The 25,587-nt window shown below is 47.3% G+C and overlaps 1 protein-coding gene across 1 annotated transcript in view; it reads left to right on the plus strand.

Annotated features, from left to right (window-relative positions):
* LOC119390976 (polyamine-transporting ATPase 13A3-like) overlaps positions 1-25,587 on the plus strand; it is a 585,099-nt gene that overhangs the window by 275,402 nt on the left and 284,110 nt on the right. Inside the window, exon 16 of the mRNA XM_037658686.2 lies at positions 12,154-12,250. Within this exon, the coding sequence (XP_037514614.2) occupies positions 12,154-12,250 (97 nt within the window). The remainder of the gene's footprint in view (positions 1-12,153; positions 12,251-25,587) is intronic.

Consider the following 25,587-nt stretch of genomic DNA (forward strand, 5'->3'; position numbering starts at 1 on the left):
AAGCAATACACTGATAGCGGCGAACAGAGCGTCGACCGTCGATCAAATGACAAGCGGTGAAGCGCGTCGGCATTTAAACATGTGCCGTAGAATATTCCAGCGTTATCGCTGGCTGTTGCGGAAATTCTAGAATAAGCTCGAGTGTGCGCACCTTGCGCGCAATCTTAACAAACGATGTACAATGATCACGAACCTTCTCGAACGATGAGGCGCGGTTCGCGCTGAGCGTTGCTTGCAGTCTTTGTGGGCGAAAACCGAATACAGCAAAAAGTGATAATAAGAAACGCACGTGGCAATGCCCCCGTCTGAAAAAAAGCATCGTCCCGATGCTTAGAACAGAACACGGGGCGGGGGCAGTATATCCAACAATAAATAAGAATAAAGCAAGAAAGTACAATAAGCAAAAGTACAGTCCTCACATTCACTAACGCGCGTAATATGGCTTGAGGCGCACGACATGGACGACTTCAGGTCGCGCAGGGCGACGCTGAGAGTTCGTAATGCCGTCAGGGACAACCTCGTAGTCCAGTGCGCCGAAGCGTCGAAGTACCCTTTACGGTCCGAGGTATCGTCGAAGAACCTTCTCACTAAGACCCCGTCGGCGTATTGGCGTCCATACCCATACACGGTCACCGGGTTGGTATTCCATGTGGCGTCGTCGAGGGTTGTAGCGGCGGCTCTCAGTCGTCTGCTGGTTCTTGATCCGTAGGCGGGCGAGCTGTCGTGCTTCTTTGGCGCGCTGTAGGTAGGTGGTCACGTCGATGTTTTCCTCGTCGGTCATGTTTGGTAACATGGCGTGGAGCGTCGTTGCCGGGCTCCGTCCGTAGACGAACTTGTATGGCGTCATCTGTGTCGTTTCTTGTACGGCCGTGTTGTACGCGAAGGTCACGTACGGAAGGATGGCGTCCCATGCCTTGTGTTCGACGTCCACGTACATGGCCAGCATGTCGGCGTTGGTCTTATTTGGACGCTCGGTGAGGCCATTGGTCTGCGGGTGGTAGGCGGTGGTGCGGCGGTTGCTCGTCTCGCTGAATTTGAAGATCGCCTGAGCTAGGTCCGCAGGAAAGGCGGTACCTCTGTCTGTGATGAGGACCTCTGGGACGCCATGACGCAAGACGATGTGCTCCACGAAAAACTTGGCTACTTCGGCGGCACTGCCTTTGCGCAAAGCCTTTGTGTCGGCGTAGCGGGTGAGGTAGTCAGTTGCCACGACGATCCACTTGTTTCCGGTATTGGACGTCGGGAAAGGCCCCAGTAAGTCCATCCCAATTTGCTGGAACGGCCGTCGAGGTGGCTCGATAGGCTGCAGAAGTCCGGCTGGCCGAATGGGCGGCGTCTAGCGCCGCTGACAGTCCCGGCAGGTCTTCAGGTAACGGGTGACGTCGGCGGAAAGGCGCGGCCAGTAGTACTTCTCTGTATTCGTGCTAGCGTGCGAGAAACACCCAGGCGTGCAGACGTCGGGTCGTCGTGCAGAGCCTGCAGGACCTCTGGCCGCAATGTCGAGGGCACCACGAGAAGGCAATCGGCTCGAAGCGGTGAGAAGTTCTTCTTTAGGAGAACACCATCGCGCAAGAAAAAAACGCCAGGCCTGCGCTGAAAGCGCAGCATAGTCACAGCGAAAGCTGGAAGAGCGCCGTTTCTAGAGCGCCTTGTAAGCTCTCTTGGGGCTGCAATACAAGTCACTAGAAAGGTACCCACTATGCCATAAATCACAATTTTTGTGAAGTTGGGAAGCACCTACTAAGCCATTATTCTTCATTCTGCGGAGAAGCGAGGCACCAGCTACACTTCTGTAAGGCATTATGTGCACTTTGTTGACGCGATAACTGATGACGGTGAAGAATTATAGCTCAGCGCTTTGTAATGGGTTGGAAGTTTTAAACGGCCCACCAGTTATGTAATTTGCATTGGGTGACGCCCGGTCGCTATTTCCCTCTCCCGTCATGCTGTATAACATACGTTGACGTGGGAGAGAGACGGCGGGGGGGGGCGAAGAACTTTACTGAGACCCCGAGGAAATGGATCATGCGCTTATGGGCTTCCTTGGCAACCAATACAAGTGCGCTTGCGAGGAACCCACTACGCTCGAAATCATTGTAATTTTACTGAGGCCCCGAGTAAATGGATCATGCGCTTATGGGCTTTCTTGGCAACCAATACAAGTGCACTTGCGAGGAACCCACTACGCTATAAATCATTGTAATTTTTGAGAAGTAGGGCAGCAGGCACTGTGCCATTTTTTGTCATTCTACGGAGAGCCGTGGTAGCTGCTTAACGCATGTAAGGCATTATGCGCACTTCGTTGATCCTGTGCCTGATGACGACGAAGAATTATGGCAGATCCCTTTGTAATGGGTTGGAAGCATTCAACAACCTACTCGTTGCGCAGTTCGTATTGTGTGACGCCTGGTTACAGCATTCGCGTTGTGCGACGCTTGGTGCTTATTTTACTCTTCTATCACGTTATATTGCATATGCTAATGCGGTTCCTTCCCGACTTGTAGCCTGCATAGGACCTTTTTGCAAAGCAGCTTCCAAGCACCGGCATGGCTGAGAGGTTCAATACTGGGCTCCCACGCAGAGGGCCCAGGTTCGAACCTCGTTCCATCCTGGAATTTTTTCTTATTTCGTTTTTTTTTCTTATTTCGAGCGATACTGGTTACGGACACCGGCGGCGGGGCGGCGGACAATACGGCGCCAACAACGGCGGGTGAAATGATCTCATAAAAGCTTTCGCTGTAAAACGACGTCAGTCCCCGCGTCAATACCTTCGGAACAACGGTGGTCCTGCCCTCGAGGTATTCCACAAGGCCCCTGAGTTCTGGGTCCGCTCGCTGTCATTCGGCGAAGTCGTCGGCACTTATGGATCTCAAGAAACAGTCATCCTCCTTGTCGTCCTGCGGCGGTGGGTCGACGGGGGCGCGAGACAGGCAGTCAGCGTCGGAGTGTTTTCTTCCGGACTTGTAAACGACGGTAATGTCGAATTCTTGAAGTCGGAGGCTCCACCGTGCCAGGCGACCTGAAGGGTCCTTCAAGTTAGCTAGCCAACACAATGCGTGGTGGTCGCTCACAACTTTGAAGGGCCTGCTGTAGAGGTAGGGGCGAAACTTGGATGTATCCCAGATGATCGCTAGGCACTCCTTTTCTGTTGTGGAATAGTTCGTTTCTGTCTTCGATAGCGACCAGCTAGCATAACTGATGACCCTTTCTTGCCCGTCAGTCTTCTGCACAAGGACGGCGCCGAGTCCTACGCTGCTTGCGTCGGTGTGGATTTCCGTATCGGCGTATTAATCGAAATGCGCTAGTATAGGAGGCATCTGAAGGCGTCGTTTCAGTTCCTCAAATGCTTCGATTTGCGCCGTTTCCCACTTGAATGGCACGTCGGGCTTCGTGCGGTGAGTTAGCGGCTCGGCGATTCGTGAAAATTCCTTGACGAAGCGCACGTAGTAGGCGCACAAGCCGAGAAAACGGCGCACGGCTTTCGTGTCGGTGGGTGCCGGGAAGGCAGCGATGGCAGCTGTTTTCCGCGGGTCTGGGCGAACACCATCCCTGCTGCTAACGTGACCCAAGAACAAGGGCTCCTCGTACGCGAAGCAGCACTTTTCAGGCTTCAAGGTGAGGCCGGAGGTCTTGATTGCTTCTAGTACAGCTTCAAGGCGCCGGAGGTGTTCGTCGAAGCTTGACGCAAACACAACGGCGTCGTCCAAGTACACGAGGCACGTCTGCCACTTCAAGCCAGCCAGCACTGTGTTCATAACACGTTGGAATGTCGCAGGTGCCGAACAAAGACCGAAAAACATGACCTTGAAATCGAACAGGCCGTCTGGCGTTATAAAGGCCGTCTTTTCACGGTCTCTCTCGTAGACTTCAATTTGTCAGTAGCCGGTCTTGAGGTCTATCAACGAAAAGTACTTTGCGTTGTGGAGTCGAACCAGGGCGTCCTCTATCCGTGGAAGAGGGTGCACGTCCTTCTTCGTGATTTTGTTCAGGCGACGATAATCGACGCAGAAACGTAGGGTTCCATCATTTTACCTCACTAACACTACGGGAGACGCCCACAGATTCTTGGACGGCTGGATGATGTCGTCGCGTAGCATCTCGTCCACTTGATTCTTAACGGCGTCCCTTTCTCGCGTCGAAACCCGGTAAGGACTCGGCGGAGTGGTCGAGCATTTTCTTCCGTTATGATACGGTGTTTAGCAAGGGGCGTTTGTGGGACCCGTGATAACGACGAGAAACAGTCCTTGTATTTCTCCAGAAGACATCGGAGCTGTTGCTGTTGGCGTGCGGGAATGCTTGGGTTTATGTCGAAGGATGACTCAGGCATTGCGGTTGTCGTCGTAGATTCGCCAGAATCTGAAAAGGCAAACGCATCGCTGACGGCCAAGATTTCTTCGATGTATGCAATCGCCGTGCCCCTGCTCAGGTGTCTGTATTCTTGGCTGAAATTCGTTAGCGTCACGCCTCCTTTTCCATCGCGCAACCGAGCAATGGCTCTTGCGACGCAAATGTCACGATCTAGCAGCAAACGCTGATCACTCTCGATGACACCCTCGATGCATTCAGCCGTTTCGGTGCCGACGGGAATTATGATGCTGGATTTAGGGGGAATGGTGACTTGATCCTCAAGCACGTTCAGGGCATGGTGACGTGAGTTCGTATACGGCGGTGTCACTTTCTCCGACGATAGGGTTATGGACTTGGTTCTTAGGTCGATGACGGCGCCGTGATGGTTTAAGAAGTCCATGCCAAGTATGACATCCCTCGAGCAATGTTGCAAGATTACGAAGCTCGCAGCATTAGTGCGAATATTAATGGTGACTCTCGCTGTTCAGACTCCAGACGGCGTTATTAGATGGCCTCCAGCGGTCCGGATCTCGGGGCCTTCCCAAGCAGTCCTAACTTTCTTCAACATTGCGGCGAACGGCCCACTGATGACGGAGTAGTCGGCTCCAGTATCGACGAGAGCGGTGACGTTGTGGCCGTCGATCAGAACGCCGAGGTCACTAGTTTGTCGCCTTGCGTCGCGGTTAGGTCGTGGCGTCGGATCTCGGCTGCGTCGGTTTGTTTCGCTGCTTCTATGTCGCGTCGTCAGATCTTCGGTGCGCGAGGTTTCGTCGTCAGGAGTGTGTCTGGTTCGCGTCGGGTTCTGAATGTTTCGCCGCGGTGTCGTCGTCGTCGGCGGCGGAGGATCTTCGGTAGTTCGTCGTACAGCAACCGCACCTCCATCGGTAGCTGCCCATAGTTTTCCGGAGATGGGCTCGCGGAACGGCCCCGGTTAGGGCCGCTGTACATCTGTCGTCGCTGAGGGGACCGGTAGCGCCCTGGCGATGGCGAACGCGAGGTACGTCGAGGTGCCCATTCAGTGGTGGCCAAGTAGTCGGCGATGTCACGTGGCAGCTCACCACGCTGTGGAGGCGGTGCGTTGACGGCGAGGCCACGTAGGCCCATCTGACGGTACTGGCAGCGGCGGTATCTGTGGCCAGCTTTCCCGCAGTGATAGCAGAGCGGTCGGTTGTCAGGGGCACGCCAAAAGTCGGTCTTTCGAGGGGGCGCAGCGTTGTCCTGTCGGCGGGCGGTATGGCGTCTGTGGTGGTGGTGGTGGTGCCTGGCGGCGGAACTGCTGCGGTGGCGCGGCGTCTTGACGCAGGCGAGGAGTGTGGCGGCGGACTGCAGCGGCGTAGCTGATCCCTTGTGGCTCAGGCTGCACTAGTTGAGGTGCTCCCAGGGATTGCTGTATTTCCTGGCGTACGACGTCAGTAATCAAATTTACTTGAGGCTGCGAGGACTCCTCCCGCACGATCGCTCTGATCGTGTCTTGCAGGTCGTCGGATTGCAGCGCTTGAACCTTACCGTAGGTCGTCGTGGCAATCCGGCGGTTGTACTGCCTCGTACGCATTTCAAGCGCCTTTTCGATCGTTGTGTCTTCCGAGACGAATTCCGCGACCGTCTTAGGTGGGTTACGAACAAGGCCCGCAAAGAGTTCCTGCTTGACTCCTCGCATTAGGAAGCGGATTTTCTTCTCTTCAGACATAGTGGGGTCAGCATGGCGAAAAAGGCGGACCATTTCTTCAGTGTACATGCCGATGTTCTCGTTCGGCAGCTGTACACGAGTCTCTAGCAGAGTGTGGGCTCTTTCCTTCCGGACGACGGTCGTCAAGGTGTCCAGGAAATTCATTCTAAAAAGACAGGGCGTGCAAACACGGACACAAGAAAGGATAGCGGCGCGAAAAAGGTCCCAGGTTGTGAGCGTGGCCTCTCGGTTCTCGAACCATGTTCGAGCGACGTCTGCGAAAGCGAAGTACGCGTGCCGTAGCTTCTCGGGATCAGTCCAGTTGTTGAAAAGAGCGACGCGGTCGTACCTTTCAAGCCAACTTTCCTGGTCTTCGAGCGGTGACCCGCGGAAGGTAGGTGGCTCCCTCGGTTGATGTAGCAGCACAGGTGCAGGCGCCATGGGTGCTGTCGCCGTCGTTGATGTGGTGGGCATGGTCGGGGTGTTCCTGCTCTTGTCGGATAGTGGCCTGTGCTCTGGTGGTAGACCTTCTTGCCTATGGCTAGCTCGCTGGTCGTAGCTGGCTTCGATATCTTCTCCGCGACGTGGGCTAGGTTCACGTCCTGACGGGGGCGTCCGGAACGTGGACGAACATAACCTCCACCACATGTCACGTGGTCGTTACGTCGACGAAGGCAGTAGCAGTCACACGTCAGAGATGAAACTGTTTGTTTGGCCGAACTTGTGGCCGGGAAACTGAAAGCAATGCAGGGATAGCGGCGAACAGAGCGTCGACCGTCGATCAACTGACAAGCGGTGAAGCGCGTCGGCATTTAAACATGTGCCGTCGAATATTCCAGCGTTATCGCTGGCTGTCGCGCAAATTCTAGAATAAGCTCGAGTGTGCGCGTCTTGCGCGCAATCTTAACAAAACGATCTACAATGACCGCGAAGCTTCTCGAACAATGAGGCGCGGTTCGCGCTGAGCGTTGCTGACAGTCTTTGTGGGCGAAGACCGAATACAGCAAAAAGAGATAATAAAAAACGCACGTGGCAATATTAATCAGGACAAACATATATCTACGTTCTTTTTTATTACATAGTCTTCGCTGCATGGGCCAAATAATATTTTGTAGTTTTGCTTTCTTATTAGTGTTTTCAGAGCTTTACAGCCAATTTCCACAAACCGCGGTCTTAAGTATGGCACTACCGAACGAGTGTTTGGAACGAAGGAAGACACACCAGGTGCGGACCCATGCCTCATTTGCTTCTTACAATGCTGTATCGGCTGTGGCTCGGTGTAGCGTCTTCTCAGTCGTTCAGCTATCGGATTAGTATGGCAGATGCTCACCATCTAGCCCAACTTGCAGTTCTGTCAAGATTCAGCAAATTTCAATAACTGAAACTGTCTAGAGACTATCGATGATCTCTCGTGCTGCTGTCCCCAATTTCAACATCGCCGTAATCTCCAATGTGTCTTGAGGAGACTTGATGATCGATATTTTACTGAAGTAAAATCCGGCAGATCCCACGCACTGTAGGAATCGATGTAATGCGAAGCAGCCAGCAAAGAGCTGCATACGTCGCCTTGTTTCTCCTTGAGCCAAATGAAATCATTCATGCCATTGCGTCTAATCCACCATATATCGCATGTTTGACATGCACGCATGCATGCACAATCTAGTTTACACCATGATGATGAAACGCATATTCTGGTATATACAATGCATGACCTGTCCTTAATGTTCATCACGCACTCATGTCATGCCACACCAATTTGTTATATATCCAGTTACCAAAACGGCCAGAAGCGCATCATGACAGTGGCATGTAAATCATACTGTACATGACATGCATAACATGATTCGCATGCTAAGACCTCTCGTTTATGTTCGTCATACAGTCACATCGCGCAATACCAATTTTGGTGTATATCATACGAGCGAAATGGCCGCGAGTGCACCATGAGTAGAGCATGCAAATCAAGCCATACATGACATGCATATCATAGTTTTTCATGATACCACCTGTCACTAATGTTCATCATACAGTCACATCGCGCAATATCAGTTTTGGTGTATATCAAGCTAGCGAAACGGCCGCGAATGCGCGCCATGAGCGTCGGATGTAAATCATGACATACATGACATGCATGTCATGGTTTTCATGTCACCACCTGTTATTCATGTTCTTCATGCAGTCACATCGCGCAATACCAATTTTGGTGCATATCAATCTAGCGAAACGGCCACGAGTGCACCATGAGCATGGCATGTACATCACGTCGTACATATCATGATTTTCATGTTACCACCTTTCATTTGCGTTCGTCATACAGTCGCGTCGCGCAATACCAATTTTGGTGTATGCCAAGCTAGTGAAACGGCCGCGAATGCACCATGAGCGTGGCATGTAAATCATAATATACATGACATGAATATCATGGTTTTCATGTTACCACTTGGTATTCATGTTCGTCATACCGTCGCATCGCGAAATACCAATTTTATTATATATCAAGCTAGGAAAACGGTCGCGAATGTATCCTGTGTTGCTTCTAAATCATGTCGTACATGACCTGCATGACATGATTTCCATGTTACCACCTCTCATTTACCTTCAATATGCAGTCGCGTCACGCAATACCAGTTTTGGTGTATATCAAGCAAGCGAAACGGCCACGAGTGCGTCTTGAGCATGGCATGTAAATTGTGTCATGCATGCCATGCATGTCAATGATTTTCATGTCATCACATCTCATTTACGTCAAGTCATACAGTCGCTTCGCGCAATACCAATTTTGGTGTACATCAAGATAGCGAACCGGCCGCGAATGCACCATGAGCATGGCATGTAAATCATGACATACATGTCAAGTATGTCATGGTTTTCATGCTACCACCTGTTATTCATGTTCTTCATACAGTCACATCGCACAATACCAATTTTGGTGTATATGGTGTATATCAATCTAGCGAAATGGCCGCGAGTGCACCATTAGCGTGGCATGTAAATCATGTCGTACATGACATGCATATCATGATTTTCATGTTACCACGTGTCAGTTATGTTCGTCATACAGAAATGTCTGGTCATACCAGTTTACGTATATATCCCTCCATTTAAACGGCCACGAGCGCCCCGAGACCATGTTATGTAAATCATGCTGCACATGACATAAGCGTCATGATTTGCATGTTAGAACCTGTCATTATGTTCGTCATGAACTCTTGTCACGCCGTACCAATTTTGGTATATATGAAATAAGGGAACGGCCGCAACAACCCAAAGGACCGTGTAATGTAAATCATGCTGTTCATGACATGCTTGTCATGATTTTCAAGATATGACCTGTCATATATGTTCGTGATAAGGCCATGTTATGATACAACAATTTTGGTATACATCCGATTAACGAAACGGCCAGGAGAGCACAAAGTCGTAGGCAGCTAGGTAGATAGATAGATAGATAGATAGATAGATAGATAGATAGATAGATAGATAGATAGATAGATAGATAGATAGATAGATAGATAGATAGATAGATCTGCTCAAAGTCGCAGAAGTTCGCTAAGAAATGCTTCGCATTTAAAAAACTTGGCACTCTGGCTTCACATCACAACACCCTAGAAAACCACACCAGTGCTCCTCAGTACTTCAAGGCGACAGAATTAAAGACCGCCTGTGATACGCTCCTGTGAAATGTCTCTGTTGTGAAATGTTGTGAAATGTCTCTGTCTCTTTGAAATGCGAAGCATTTCTTAGATAACCTGAGGCACTTTGACCGTTTCTATCTATCTATCTATCTATCTATCTATCTATCTATCTATCTATCTATCTATCTATCTATCTATCTATCTATCTATCTATCTATCTATCTATCTATCTATCTATCTATCTATCTAGCCACCTACGTCTGGGTGCTCTCGTGATCGCCTGCCTAACTTCGTTTACACAAATATCGTCATGGGAGGGTAAGGCGGTTTCACGAATATGACTGTCTGGTCATGACATGAACAACATGAAAATCCTGTCGCGTATGTCGGCAAACACTTTCGTCTAGGCACGTGTGGTGCATACCCGTATACCACGGCCCGCGGCATGTGGGTATGCGCCAAAGGGGATTGACGATTCTGTCTACCCAGAAATATCAAGAACAGACATCGGTAATTTGAATGCGAGAGCGTTAAGAGAAACCGACATCGGCAGCGTTGACCAAACGAATGCAAAGAATAAAAATCAGGATCCCAGCAGGAATCTAACCCAAGCGTTCTGCGGCACTCAGGTATTCTACCACATAGCCGCGTCAGGCCTTGGAGCTGCTTTGAAAAAAGACCCTATGCAGGTGTAATGGCGGTGCAACGTCAATTTTACCTGCAGTACTGGCTATCTATCTTTACAACAAAGCAGTAAGCATTAAATATGGACTCCTGTAATACAGGCGTCATGTCGGGTTAACGTCAGCCGTGGTTCCAGTGTTGGCTCCGCTTTTATAGCAGTCTAATAGACATTACGCTTGTATCCCTATGCTGGAGAAGCTATATTCAAGCGTTGCTGGACCCCGGAGGACAACGCAAAGAAAGGTACATATAATATTGTGACGTGGTCGTGGCGTTGACGAAAGCAGCGGACGAAGGAAGCAATATTCACATCATCGCACCGTAAAGAGCATTTCGTTTCGGTAATACTGATGTCTGTGTCCTAACTTGAGTGTTCACGTTACGTCAGATGACACGTTACCCTTTTACCGTGGTGCAGTCGACGTTCCTGGTAAAACCACGATGTGCACGCAACTACGACACTTGAGTGCAGTGCAAAACAATGCAGCACGGACAACTTCGCAACTACGACACTTACAGTGCAAAAAATGCAGCAAGGACTACTTCGCATGAAACCGATTCCCACATGGCGTGGCATCTACTGAATTTTTACGCTCCTCTTCCCCTCCCCATGAGTAGGGTAGCAAACTGGAGGTAGTCTAGTTCACCTCCCTGCCAATTCTCTATTCCTTCTCTCTCTCTCTCTCCTTCTTACAAGAAAAAAGTTCAGCGCAAGATGAAGCATTCAGGAAATGTTTCAGCGTGGAAGCTTGTCTTCGTCAGGGCCCTGACGAAGACGTCCCCTTGTCGAATTGTTGGCTTTAGCGACATTCCCTCGTCGACAATGTCTCTTTACTTGATCCTTGTGTTTCATTCAGTAGAGCTGCTTGAGAGGATGCTTACATATTGCAGACTGGCTGTGGTAGATATTAAATGTGTTCTATTGCATTGTTAGTTGTTTAAGAACAATTTCGCTAATGATGAATCGTGAACAAAAAGTTTTGTTCCCGAAGGTTGGATACTGAATAGATGCATTTGAGCTACCGGAATATTTTGCATCATTCTGCCTGCTTCTGTATAATGTAATGTAGTCGCATGGCTTAACACATTTTGCAGTTTGTACGCTTTATGCTGTAGAGGAATCGTTACTGTTTTACATAATAAATTACGACATGACCACTTTCTTCTGTGAAACTGCGAATTCTCACTCTTTGAAAACAATTACTGGTTAAATTACCTGTAATTACTATTGCAGAAAGGGCTTCCAATAAAAGTGCACTAATTTCATGCGAAAAGCGAAAAGAAATATATCCTGCATGACATCTTAAAAACATCTAGACAACTGCTTTTGAAAGACAATGCAGTGAGACATTGCGGGTATCCAACAATCCCTTTTCTAGAATGGGATTTTTCGCGACGTCTTTAAAACATTTTGTAGATGGTCTTAAGAAGGGATGCAAGCTGGATATTAAACAAGATATACGACATTTTCTACAGTCTCAGCTTGTTATCTCGGATAAACGGTTGAAAAACGCCAATGATCTCTTTTTCTGCTTCCTGAGGTGCAATACGAAGAGCACTTGTGTATGAACAGTGCGTAACGTGCAAGTGCATATCAGATAAAGCCAGTAATTTACGGGCCTTAATTTGATTCTTTTCCTGCGGGAGGGAGAAGTGTGTCCTCACAAAAATACCAACCCATGTAGCTGCCGTCAAGGTGTGATCGCAGAAACGGAGAAGTAGTAAAATTTTGCATTCCTCTTTGCATTGCGCGGTTACACGCACCCATTCAATTTTCTTATTAAATTGAGTTCAGCGACATCTCTGTTCTTTTCATTTTAGGGAAGGCAGGTGTGCCCTTGCCACATCGTTCTCCATGTTCCAGTTCATTTCTCTGTACAGCATCATTCAATTCCTCTCCGTCATACTCCTCTATCACGTAAGTACCAAGGAAGAACAAATTTCTATAACAAGGCTTAGTGTTCTTGTTCGAGTGTTCTACAACGAAGACGGGCCACAGTACCTTGCATAGTTTTGTGTTTGTTCTCTACTTTGCGACGACGACTCTTGTGCAAGAAAAGAGAACTAGTCGACGCCACGCATTCGCACCAACCTCACTTTATGTATATTTAACAAAAAAAGGAGGGGCTGCATGTTGCTGTCAAGCAGCAGGTACACGCAACTGGGGCTGTACAGCGTACGCTGCGCCAGTGCAATTACAAAGTGCCTCTGAATGGTGCATTCAGACTGCGGTCCGTATCCGGATTGGTCGTGGACGCGGATGGCTATTCTGCGGATAATCCGCCTGTAGGCCCATCCGCACGATGGAAGGGATCCTATCGGATGACAGCCAAATTACTCGTGACCACAGCTTCTGTGATAGCTGCCAGCAGATGGGTTTGAGAGGATTCAACATCATGGACGCCGACCGAAAATGTCACTGGCATTTTCGAACTAGCCGAACGTCAAACATTGACGAGGACTGCAGTTTCCTTCGGTCAAAATGGCTCCCCCGTGGGCGTCTGCGGAAGCAGGCGTTTGGTGTGTAGCGACACCACGGACCCGAGCTAACGGGGGGGTTTCGACCCCCTCCCACGCCTAGCCGTGCGTGGCTTTGCCGTGTCCGGGGAAAGGGGATCCTGGGGGTTGAGCCGACGCCGGGTGATTGGACCGTTAAGGCCCCCTGCAGAGGCAGCACACCTCTTTGGCCCCGGCTTCACATAGACGGCACCCCTGGGCTGACCCACCCAGGGGAAAACGGCAGTCGCCTTTTCCTGTCTCTCTCCCTCCTCACATCTTCGTCTTTCTCTGTCACTTTTGATCTGTCCTGTCTTCTCCTCACTTCTTTTGACTTCCATTGTTCTGGGCAGCAAAGGTTAACCTGGAGTAAATAACCAACCTTGGCTAGATATATTAGGTTATAGCAGCGATGCGTGGCTGGCGTCTCCACTTGTTGGGCTCGGTGGCGGGTGGCCACCATCGCTGCCGAAATTTTCACGTTTTATATGGCACATATTGTCCCTTCACCAACTGATCGCTCCCTCAAACGGTGGCGCACCGATGAAACGTTAACGTTATCTCAGCAACAGAAACAATCATTTCCCAAATACCATGTCATACGCAGTCAACATGAAACTAAGTCTCCATTCCACGTTGCGAAGTGTCTCAGAGAAACAATTGGAACTGGTTACAAGATCACAAGAATGGCAGCTGGCGATTTACTCCTAGAAGTACGAGATAAGCAGCAGTACGAGAAACTGGCACACCTTGTTGCTTTCGGAAATTTCCGGATATCTGTGAGCGCACACCGGAGCATGAACAGTGTCAAAGGTATAGTGTACGATGAGGAAGAACTACTAGATGGATGGAAAGACTCAACTGTCACTCATGTGCAACGAATCAAGGTAAGGCGCGACAACGCTTAAATACTGACCAAGCATTTGATCCTTACTTTTGCCTGCAACACACTACCCGAGAACATAGAAACCGGCTACGTCAAACTTCCTGTAAGGCCTTTCATTCCAAACCGGCGGCGATGCTTTAAATGCCAAAGGTCTGGTCACGCGTCTCAGAGCTGCAGAGGAGAGCTTACCTGTGGAAAATGCTGAACGACGGGTCCTTCTGTTGATGACTGCGCTAGCGATGAGACTCGCTGCGCGAACTGTGAAGGTGATTACCCTGCGTGCTCCAGGGCCTGCCCGGCCTGGAAGAATGAGAAAGAAGTACTCACGATAAAAGTGAAAGAAAACATAACGTTCCGCTAAGGACGACAGCGAGTTTCATCGTCATTTCCACCAAGAACATCTTTCGCCGAAGTGGTGCGACGGAGGGCAGCACCACAACGGCCTATCGCGGTTGCCCGGACCACGCGCAGCGTGCCGAGGCAAGCGCCCCCCGCCCCAATGGTAGGAGCAGCGAAGGCTGCCCCGCCTACTTTGAATCTGACCACACCGGTGGCCACTACAAGCTCCGGCACCATAGAGGCCAAGGACAGCACTTCGCCCTCCGGTGCGGTGGCGTCCAAGACTTCGTCACACGAGACGAAGTATCCACCTGCCAAGCCAGAGATCCCGGCGACTTCAGAGACGTAGGGTCTCACGATCACGCCTCGCCAGGCGAGGTCGGAAAAACAAGCCAACAGCTCGCGTACGCGGGCGTCCAGTGCCTCACTCGAGGCAATGGACACAACTCCGGTGCCCTTGGCACCGAAAGAGCGGCGTAGCTCTCTGGAGCGCGCTAAGAAAACCAAAAAGCCGATAATGGGGCCCGACGACGGCCCTGCTACTTGAGCTCTAACTTTCGACCTAAACAACATTCACTTCCTTTTCGTACACACAGCACTACCTAACTTCCAACATTGAAGCACAAATTATACAATGGAACGTCAGAGGAAAGAAGGAAGAAACAAGCGGAACGTCAGAGGACTCCTTAGAAATCTCGACGATGTCCAAGAACTTTTACACAAACATCAGGGGCGTAGCCAAGGCAGGGGGGGTTGGGGGGTTCCACCCCCCCCCCCGAAATTTTTCAGTTTTGCTTGTGTACATATACACGCACACATACAAACGCACGCACGAACATACATAAAGTATGGTTGAACCCCCCCCCCCGAAAAAAATTTCTGGCTACGACCCTGACAAACATACACCAAAGGTGCTGTGTGTACAAGAAACACACTTAAAATCCAAACACACCAACTTTCTACGCAATTACATTATTTTCCGGAAGGACCGAGATGACGCCGTGGCGTCATCCGGTGTTGTAGCTGTTGTAGTTAATCAAGGAGTAGCATGCACACATATACCACGTCGAACGTCCCTTGAGGCAGTGGCTGTTCGAGCGGTTCTTTCGAACAAACTCGTCACCATTTCCTCTCACTACATACCTCCACACTACCACCTCGAGTAACATGAATTCCAGTCCTTAATAGATCAACTTCCTGATCCCTATCTGGTACTTGGGGACTTTAACGCACATAGTGGTCTTTGGGGTGACTCTCGCTGCGACGCGCGAGGTCGTCTCATTGAACAGTTGTTCCTTTTCTCTTCCGGCGCATGTCTCTTGAATAAAAAAGATCCCACATACTATAGCCTCGCGAACAATACCTACTCGTCCATAGACCCAGCATCACATCTCCCTCACTTCTTCCCCTACTCACGTGGACAGTCATTAATAATCCCTATGGAGGTGACCACTTTCCTATAGCTCTGAGCACCCCAATAGCTATTGAATGTCCTGCACAGGTTCCCAAATGGCAAATTGACAAAGCCGACAGGAAACAGTTTCGTAAAGTGTCTCTCTTAAGTTGGACCAATATGCGTGCTTTAAGCATAGATGAAGCTGTAGACTACTTTACAGCTTTTTTGATTGATGCTGCAATGAAGTGTATTCCACAAACAGCTGGACTGCCCAGAAAGAAGCGTGTGCCGTGTTGGAACACTGAGTGCAGAAATGAGCGCAAAAAACAAAATAAAGCATGGAGGCTGCTTCGGGACTCTCCGACAGCCGAGAATCTGGACACGTTTAAGAACATAAAGTCCCAAGGCAGGAGAACACGCCGACAGGCGAGAAGGGACAGTTGGCAGAAGTTTTTATCGGGCATTGATTCATATACACAGGAGGCCAAAGTGTGGAACATGGTTAGCAGGGTAGCAGGCCGACAAGCACATTCACTTCCTCTAGTAAACACACAAGGTGACAGCTTGGAAGACCAGGCGAGCTTCCTAGGCGCACAGTTCGAACAGGTGTCGAGCCCGTCGCACTGTTCTGAAGCTTTCCGACGATACAAAGCAAGAATCGAAAATAATTCACAGCATATCCACGGGTGAATGATGAAGAGCTTGGGCGAAGCTCCTGAAGCAATCATGGTTGCACCATGAAATCGTCAGTAGTTTCGCCCAGCAGTAATCAAAGCGATAGCCCAGTACATCATCAAAGATGTGACAAACACTGTATATATTTATACAAGAAATTTTATTAATCGTAAGTGGTAGCTTCTGTTCCCCCTTCATTATAACGGCTTTATTGTCGGTGAAGTGATGGGTCGGTGATAGACCGTAGTGGGATATTTTCAAAGACGAAGCAGTGGGCAGTTCGCAAAGGTGGCTTCCTTTCCCCCTTCATTATAACGGCTTCATGGTCGGTCAAGTAATGGATCGGTGATGGATCGTAGTGGGACGTTTGCAAAGACGATGTAGTGGGCAGTTTGCAAAGGATCGGTGATGGGTCGTAGTGGGATGTTTGCAAAGACGAAGGAGTGGGCAGTTTGTATTAATTGACTAATATCGTTAGGTTTTTTTTTTCATCTCATGCAGGTTCGATTTATTTGCTTGGTTCTCTCTGCTTGAAATCGCACTGATGGCCAGGAATTCTTCTGGTCAGGATCGTTCCCCGTGGACGGCCTCTTTGCATAACGATGACTTACCTCTGGACCTATTTCTCCGCAGTGGTGTAAGCAGCATTCCCGTCGCTCTGGTACCCTTGGGTGGGCACTTCATTAAGTTGAATAACCCCAAGGCGATTCAGGAACAGCTCCATGCAGTGACTCCAGGCTACCAGAGTATCACCGACGTGCGGCAGTTTGGTCGTGGTGGAATTGTGTGCCGATCGCCAGACCAGGAATGTGTAAAAGACCTTCTAAAATGTTCCTCCTTTGCATCGATCCCGGTGAGTGCGTATATACCACCACATCTGGCCTGTACTAAAGGCATCGTAAGAGGTGTAGACGCACAACTGAGCCCTGCTGAGACACTTGAAAAGCTTTCTGTGGCAGGAGTAGTGGCTGTCTATCGATGCAATCGAGCTGTAGACAACAAGCGAGTCCCCACGGAGTCAGTGATTGCGACTTTTGCTGGTACTTCATGTCCTTCTGAAATTAAAGCATGGCCCTTAATCTTCAGAGTGGATCAGCTTGCGTCTCGTCCATTACAGTGTAGGAACTGTTGGAGATTTGGGCATAGCGCCGGCGGATGTAAATCAGACGGTCGATGTTGCAGATGTGGCGACGCCCACTCAAATCGAGAATGTACGGCCCTAGAAGACATGTGCTGCTTGTGTGGTGGACAACACGCTGCTGACAATGCAGATTGCCCAATTAGACAGCAAGAAATGCAGGTCCTAGAAATTGTAGACAAACGACGGTGCTCTAGGAGAGAAGCCATTGCTACTGTAAAGGAGAGGTTGCATGGTTATGCTGGCGTTACAGCCCGCCAAATGTACACTGAGACGACTATTGCACAGGCGGTTGAGATAGCTGTAGAAAAAGCTATGGCTAAGGTAATGGATCAAATAGCAATTAGTATTACCGAGTGCATTGCTCAAGCTGTCAGTAATCAAATTGCTAAGCTTCTAACGCCAGCACCAACAGGCACTCCGGAGTCCCCTCAATTGCTAAATGCAAGTGAAGATAATACACTGTGTAAAGATAAGGAGAATGCTGCCGATACCATCTGTGGCTCCCCAGCGTGTCATTCGGATGTTAGTCAGGAACATTTGCTTGACCTGCATGTGGTCACAGATGTCGCTCTTGAGGCCCGGGCTCAAAAACGCAGCCGGTCCCCGTTGAACAGTGCTGCTCCCCCTTCTCCTCAGACTAAATCAAAAAAGCTTCCGCCCAGTAAAGTTCTGAAGGAGAGTATTTTGGAGAAAGTTATCTCCACAACAATTCTTCAGCCAAAATAGGATCCCTGAAAGTTTTACAGTGGAATTGTCGCTCGATATTTGCTGCTATTACTGATTTGCATTGTCTTAGTTCTCAGTTAAATCCTCACTTAATTCTAATACAAGAATCTTGGCTTTCTCCAGAGAACAATTTTTATTTTAAGAATTATCGTTCGTTTAGATTAGACCGCCCTTCTCGAGGTGGTGGCATAATTACACTGGTATCAAACAGGATTTGTCACAAAGCAAAGTTGACATTAAAACTGCTCGATCCAGAATATGAAATATTAGTTATAAGCATAAAATTTCCGTCTGGTCAGAATTTTTCAATAGCCAATGCTTACTTCCCTTCAGGCGTGCACGACACCCGGCCATTGGACACGATAATTGGCATGTGTGGAAGAAATTTTTTATTAGCAGGAGACTTCAACTCCCATCATGTTACTTGGGGTTAAAACTGATGCGTGCGGCAGCCGCTTGTGGGATTGGTCACAGGATAATCACTTAACATGCTTAAATTCAGGAAGCCCTACGTACGTGAAAGGTCGCATCGCGTCATCCTTGGATTTGACTTTCGCTAGCTCCAGCCTGAATATTTCGGCTTGGTCAGTGGTTGACTGTGCTACAAATAGCGACCACCTGCCGATAACATTTGAAATATTAAGTCCGGTTGTCCCATCAGTTTCGAACGCGCATAAGTTCATTAATTACAAAAAATTTAAACAATCACTGCTTTCTTCACTCGCTTCAATATCCCATATGAGCACGAAGTCGAAAGCGTTGAGCATCTGCTCGGTTTTACAGAATTCTCGCGAGAAAGCTGAATTCGTGGTCTCGTCAGTTGCACACAATCCTAACTCTCCTTGGTGGACTGACGATTGTTCTAGGGACTACAGACGTAGAAAAGCATCCTGGAAAAAGTTGCTGTGCAATCAATGTCCTCAAAATTGGAAGGACTACCAGTTCTACGCTGGTGTTTTTAAAAGAACTGTTTTGAACGCAAAAGAAAATCACGATATTCGGACTTTCGAGTACCTTTCTAAATCTAACAATAAAGGCGCATTATATAGATTCCTGCGTAAAAAGAAAATGATTCCACGGCCTATCAATGCAGATTCTATCAGTTTGGCTCCGCAAGAAATAAAAGAATCGTTGGAAACAATTGCTAGAGGGCTAGAACATCGTTTTTCCTCTCAACTATCACTACCTCCTTTGCAAGCATTATTTGATGAAGATTTCTCAGAAATTTCCGGTTCGGAATTATCAGAGATGTTAGGTAACTTACCATCAGCTGCTCCTGGCCCGGATGGAGTCACGTCTTCAATGCTGAAAATGCTAAATAAGGAATCCCAAGTGTTTTTATTGGATGTAATCAATCACTCACTAAGAATGGCATGGCTACCATCAGATTGGAAATTAGCTAAGGTAATACCATTACTTAAGATTCCGGGTAAGGGGTATGTATTGGACAACATTCGGCCCATTGCGCTTACTTCAAATTTTGTAAAATTAATCGAGAGACTGTTAAACACCCGCATAATAAATTTCATTAATGAGAGACAAATATTAAATGCAGCACAAATTGGGTTCAGATCAGGATGCTCTATATGGCAGGCCCATATAGATCTCGAAAGTCGTATACTATTAGCTAGGCGTGAAAGAAAATATGCAGCGTTAGTCACTCTTGACATCGAAAATGCATACGACAGCGTTGAACACATCGTTTTAATCAATCGGCTTCACAACCTTAACTTTCCAGAATATATTCAGGCGTGGATTGCGGAATTCTTAAGAAATAGAGCATTCTATTGCTTCCAAAACGGCATCCCGCAAGGCGCAGTTCTTTCCCCTGTATTATTTAATATCCTAATGAGTTCTATCCCTCTACATGACGATGTCCACACTTATGTATATGCTGATGACATCGCATTTTTTTCATCAGCAGGTGATATTCACGAACTGTTCCAAATATTAGAGTCATACTTGTCAGCACTAGAAAGCTGGCTTGATAGTATACATCTACATTTGAATGTCAGTAAATGCGCCGTGCTAACATTTCCATTAAAAGACCCTATCCATATGTCACTTTCCTATCATCTCGAGCCTATTGCACAAGTAGAGAAAGTAAAATATCTCGGTGTAATATATGACCGATCTATGACTTGGAAGGCTCATATTGAAAACATCGTAACAAAGGGTGTTCGAGCAGTCGGACTATTAAGGAAGATCAGTCATTGCCGATTAGGTATGAGGAGACATACACTTACATCAATATACTGCATGTATGTTCGTCCAGTGCTTGAATTCGGGTGCATATTATACGCTGGGGCTGCTGCTTACAAGCTTCATCCTCGTGTAGTTCTCGAGAGACAAGCTTTGAGATTATGCCTAGGTCTTCCTAAATTTGTTGCAATAAAGGTCCTGTATATGGAAGCTAGACTCCCCTCACTTGCTACCCGGTTTAAATTGTTAGCAGTACAGGCATTTCTAAGGCTGTATGAATCCCCCGTTAGACGTTCCGAAACAGTTTTTATTGCACGTCCTGACTTGTAGTTTGGATTATATTGGCCGCGATTTCATAAGCCCCAAATTTTAGTTATAGAAAGCCTTCTTGACAAAATAAACGTTCAAATTAATGATCTGTGTATAATCAGTAATAGTAACAACTCTATTAAAATACAGTTTGATGACATTTTTCCAAAAAATGCAAAACTAATGTCATACCGATTATTAAACGATATATTAAGTGATTACCTGGAGCATATGCCAATTAAGACAGTGATAGCGACGGATGCTTCCCAAAATGAAGAAAAATGTGGAATTGGGATTTTCTCTCCTACTCTAGACTGGTCGTTTTCACTTCGCCTTCCAGATTTTGTGCCCATCTTTGTAGCAGAATTTTTAGCCATCAGTGTAGCCTTACGTAAATTAGAAGCATCAATAAGCTCCGCAATAATTTTGACGGACTCACTATCAGTATGTTCCTCCCTCACTGCAAACGAGGACTCGTATGTTTTGGATGCGTTCAAATTATTAGTTCCACTGCACATAAAGTTCATCAAATTAGTGTGGGTTCCTGGGCATAAGGGCCTATTTATGAATGAAATGGCAGACGCGCTAGCCAGGTCATCATTGAATGGCCCGGTAATTCAGGTATTGCCCGCATCCAAATTCATTACAGGTGCTAGATTTAGGAGGAAAATGATGTTAGAAGAATTTTCCGCACCGTCATTAACGACCATATTAGAATTCCAGCATTTAAATCATCAGTGGAATAGTAAAGTATGTCAATCACGAGCAATAGAAGTCGCAATCACAAGACTACGTTGTCAAACTCCCTATCTAAATTCTTATCTACACAGAGCTGGTCTGGCAGCATCGCCTAATTGTCCTTTTTGCGGAATACGTGAGACAACGGAGCACTTTCTCATTTCCTGCAAGAGGTACTCTACCTTGCGCAAAAATACCTTAGGTGTTGTTTTCCGTCTGCTTAGATTAGAATTAAATGAACAAAATGTACTGTCTTTCGGGGCTTTTTCTCTGGGCCACAGTGACGGGAAGATTGCTGATGCATTGCAGGAGTTTCTTAAAGGTTCAAAAAGATTTAGATTGTAAAACTTACCTTTCCAAAATATTATTTCTATTTTCCCCCCAAATTATCGGTTTTATTGATTCAGTTCTATTCTATATTATTATTAGTAGTCTAATTTTAACTCTAATTCATTTATACTTCTTTCGTATTAATTAAACAAAGTTTGAACTTCAATTTCAATTTTTCCTTTAAAAACTAACCGGTTCTTGGCCAATCCCCCAGTGTGGGTATGAGCCACAGCTTCCAGGCTCTACTCTACTCTACTCTACTCTACTATACTCCCCTAAAAGAGAAACTACAGCGTAAATCCACAAAACACGAAGCATACAATGAACCTTTCTGCGTGGGTGAGCTACAAGCATCGCCTAATTCCTGCAATAATTCCGCCCAGGCTCCGACCGTGTTGTATATGAAATGTTGAAACACGTGCCATCTGAAACCCAAAACACCCTCCTTTCCCTGTATAATACAGTGTGGTTTTCCGGCGAGATCACCTCGGCCTGGAAAGAAGCCATTATTATTCCGATTCTAAAACAGGGCAAGGACCCATCCTCCGTTGCGAGCTACAGGCCCATTGCACTGACAAGCTGCCTCTGTAAACTCTTGAAAAGATGTAAACCGTCGACTTATACATTTCCTCGAAGCAAACAAATCACTTGACCCATACCAGTGCGGTTTTCGAGAGGGTAGATCTACCTTTGACCACCTTATCCGTATCGAGGCGCAAATTCGCGACGCTTTTGTCCACAAGCAATTCTTCCTTTCGGTGTTCCTCGATATGGAAAAGGCCTACGACACCACATGGCGCTTTGGAATATTAAGAGACCTATCCCATTTAGGTGTACGCGGGAGAATGCTAAATATATTATAAAGTTACTTGTCCAATCGAACATTCCGTGTTCGAGTGGGGAATGTCTTGTTCCGCACATTTGTGCAAGAAACAGGCGTGCCGCAAGGTGGCGTACTGAGTTGTACACTTTTTGCTATCAAAATGAATTCTTTGCGTTTGTGAATTCCGCGCAACATGTTTTATTGCACATATGTCGATTACGTGCATATGGTTTTAAATCTTGCAATCTTACAATGTGCGAGCGGCAGGTGCAACTTGGCTTGAACAAGGAAACCAAATGGGCAGACGAGAACGGGCTCAGCCTTAACCTGCAAAAAAGCAATTGCGTATTATTCTCAAGAAAGAGAGGCCTCCATCCGGATCCGGACATTAACCTGCATGGTCAGCGACTACCTGTGAAAACGGAGCATAAATTCCTCGGCGTAATTCTAGACACGAAACTGAGCTTCATATCAGACATAAAGTATGTAAAGAACAAGTGCACAAACACCATGAATATTCTAAAGGTATTGTCACGCACTACGTGGGGTAGTGACAAGAAGTGTCTGATGAATCTTTATAAAAGCCTCATACGCACGCGCCTAGATTATGGGGCGATAATATATCAGTCTGCCACACCAAGCGTGTTGAAGATGCTTGACGCTGTCCACCACTCGGGCTTTCGTCTTTCTACGGGTGCTTTTCGCACCAGCCCCGTGGAAAGCCTCTACGTCGAATCGAACGAGTGGTCGCTCCACCTGCAGCAATCTTACATGTCGTTTCTATACTATTTTAAAGTGAATGCAGACAATGAACACCCCTCACACCCCACAATTAATGATTTATCTAGTTCTGCTCTTTTCGACCACCGTCCTTCGGTGCGACAGCCCTACTCACTTCGTGTGAGGGGCGTAGCTGAGGAAACGGGTGTGTCACTTTTCGAACACTGTCTATTGGCTCCCTGACAAAAATTTGGAGGCACAAAGGAACAAGGACAAGAAATGACAGGACTGGTGCCAAAGTCCTGTCATTTCTTGTCCTTGTTCCTTTGTGCCTCCAAATTTCTTGTCCTTGTTCCTTTGTGCCTCCAAATTTTTGTCAGACCATGCACCAACTAGGCCAAGAACGTGTTTTAGTCTATTGGCTCCCGCTGCACAAGAACCGCCGTGGCGGTGGCATCTTATAGACTGCGATCTGTTTTCATGGAAGTAACGAAACACGCGCCTATTGTACATGTCCGTGCATATTTCCTTGAACTACAACATAAATACACTTGTGCAGAATTCTTTACAGACGCCTCAAAGTCCAATACTTCTGTCTTACGCAGCTGTTGGGCCATCCTTTACAGATTTCGGTATCCTACACCCCTATTCAAGTATCTTCACGGTAGAAGCTTACGAGATACTCGCGGCCGTTAAACACATTCAGCAATTAAAACTACAAAAGGCAGTTATTTACACAGATTCTTTAAGCGTGGTAAAAGCTTTAAAAACTCTGAAAATACACAAAACTCCGTCTTTGTCTCGCTGTATTCTCTTTTATGCACGATCTACGCACTCGAACAACATGTCGTAGTGTGCTCGGTGCCAGGGCACCGCGATATTCAGGGCAACGTGTTGGCGGACCAGCTAGCAGGATCCGCCCACGAAAACAGTTACAGTACATCCTTAGCTATTCCCCCACTAGACCTAAAACACTTCCTGAAAAGGAAGCTCAGAGCCTTTTGGCAGACCACATGGGATAAGCATACACGAAATAAGCTACACGTTATCAAACCGCATCTGGGTAACTCGCCGCCAGTATCGAAATCACGCCACACAGAAGTTACACTCTGCAGACTTAGGATCAGTCACACATACAGTACACACACACCTTCTGTCCGGTGGCGAGCCACCTTTGTGTGATAGATGTGGTCAGCCACTCACTGTCCTTCACGTTCTCATTCAGTGCAAGGAACTAGATGCTATCAGAAAAAAGCACTTTTCATTACCCTACCGACAGCAATTTCCACTTCATCCTTCAATGTTCGTCGGTAGGGATCCGCTTTTTACCTATCAGTCACTGTCTGCTTTTTTAAACGATGTACATAGTGTTCATGTCATATGTCAAGGTGATCCGTAGCACGGCCTCTAAACAGAGGCCGCTGCTGCGGTGAATACATTAAAGGTAGCACTTGCCTCGCGGCCCTTGGACTCAAGGGCATTGACGAGGCATTCGTACTGATGTCATATCTTCATAGTTTTATTCTTGCAACCACTTGTCATTCATTCCACTACACATATTTCATGTCACTTTCATGATTTTATTATATATATATAATATATATATATATATATATATATATATATATATATATATATATATATATATATATATATATATATATATATATATATATATGTGTGTGTGTGTGTTTTATCACGGCCGGTCTGAAGGCGCGCGCTCGCTCCTTCCTTTACGGCCTGCGCACGGGGGGCTGTTGCTACCTATGGCCGCAATTTCGTGGGGGCGCTCCGAGCCAACTGCTCCCTAACTCACTCCCGGCCGTTGCAGAGGCTAGCGCGCGCAGGGAGTGCTCGGCTTCCGACTTGCCGTGGCGCTTTCTGAAGTTACTCTATATGGTACTCATGGTATTAATGTGATAGAAACATGGTAGCAAGTATATATGATGACTCTGGTAAATTCCGCTTTACAGAAGTGGTGGCGCAGGCCGCTCATAAGCCCACTTCTGTTGCTCGGCAAAGCATTGACGCGGTTATAACACCGCCTTGTTTTTTTTTAGGTTTCTGTAACTTCGAGCATAAGTAAGAGGATGAACATTGCATTTGGTTGAGGAAACGGTTTAATCATGGTTTAGGAAATGTTTATTTCAAATGTATGTGCCGGCCGTCGCTGTACTTGAAAATAACAAAATTGCACATTTTTTGTTGGAGGCATCTCAATTCGTGCTTTAATATTGAAACAAATACTTCAAAAAAATGAAAGTCACTGCATAATGGGGACGGCCACGCTGCAGACGAAGCGGAAACATAAACAAACTTTCAGAGAATCCTTTCAATGGGAAACAGAATGTTTTCCTTGGTACTACAACAATAGGCGCATGGAGAACTGAAAAAAATCACTGCTGGTAAAACACTGTAGTGACGATCAAAGTTTAAAGGAGTCAAGTCTGTCACAGCCTGATATGCTTCCGCGA

The sequence above is a fragment of the Rhipicephalus sanguineus genome, chromosome 4, assembly GCF_013339695.2.
Source record: "Rhipicephalus sanguineus isolate Rsan-2018 chromosome 4, BIME_Rsan_1.4, whole genome shotgun sequence".
NCBI classification, from domain to species: domain Eukaryota; kingdom Metazoa; phylum Arthropoda; class Arachnida; order Ixodida; family Ixodidae; genus Rhipicephalus; species Rhipicephalus sanguineus.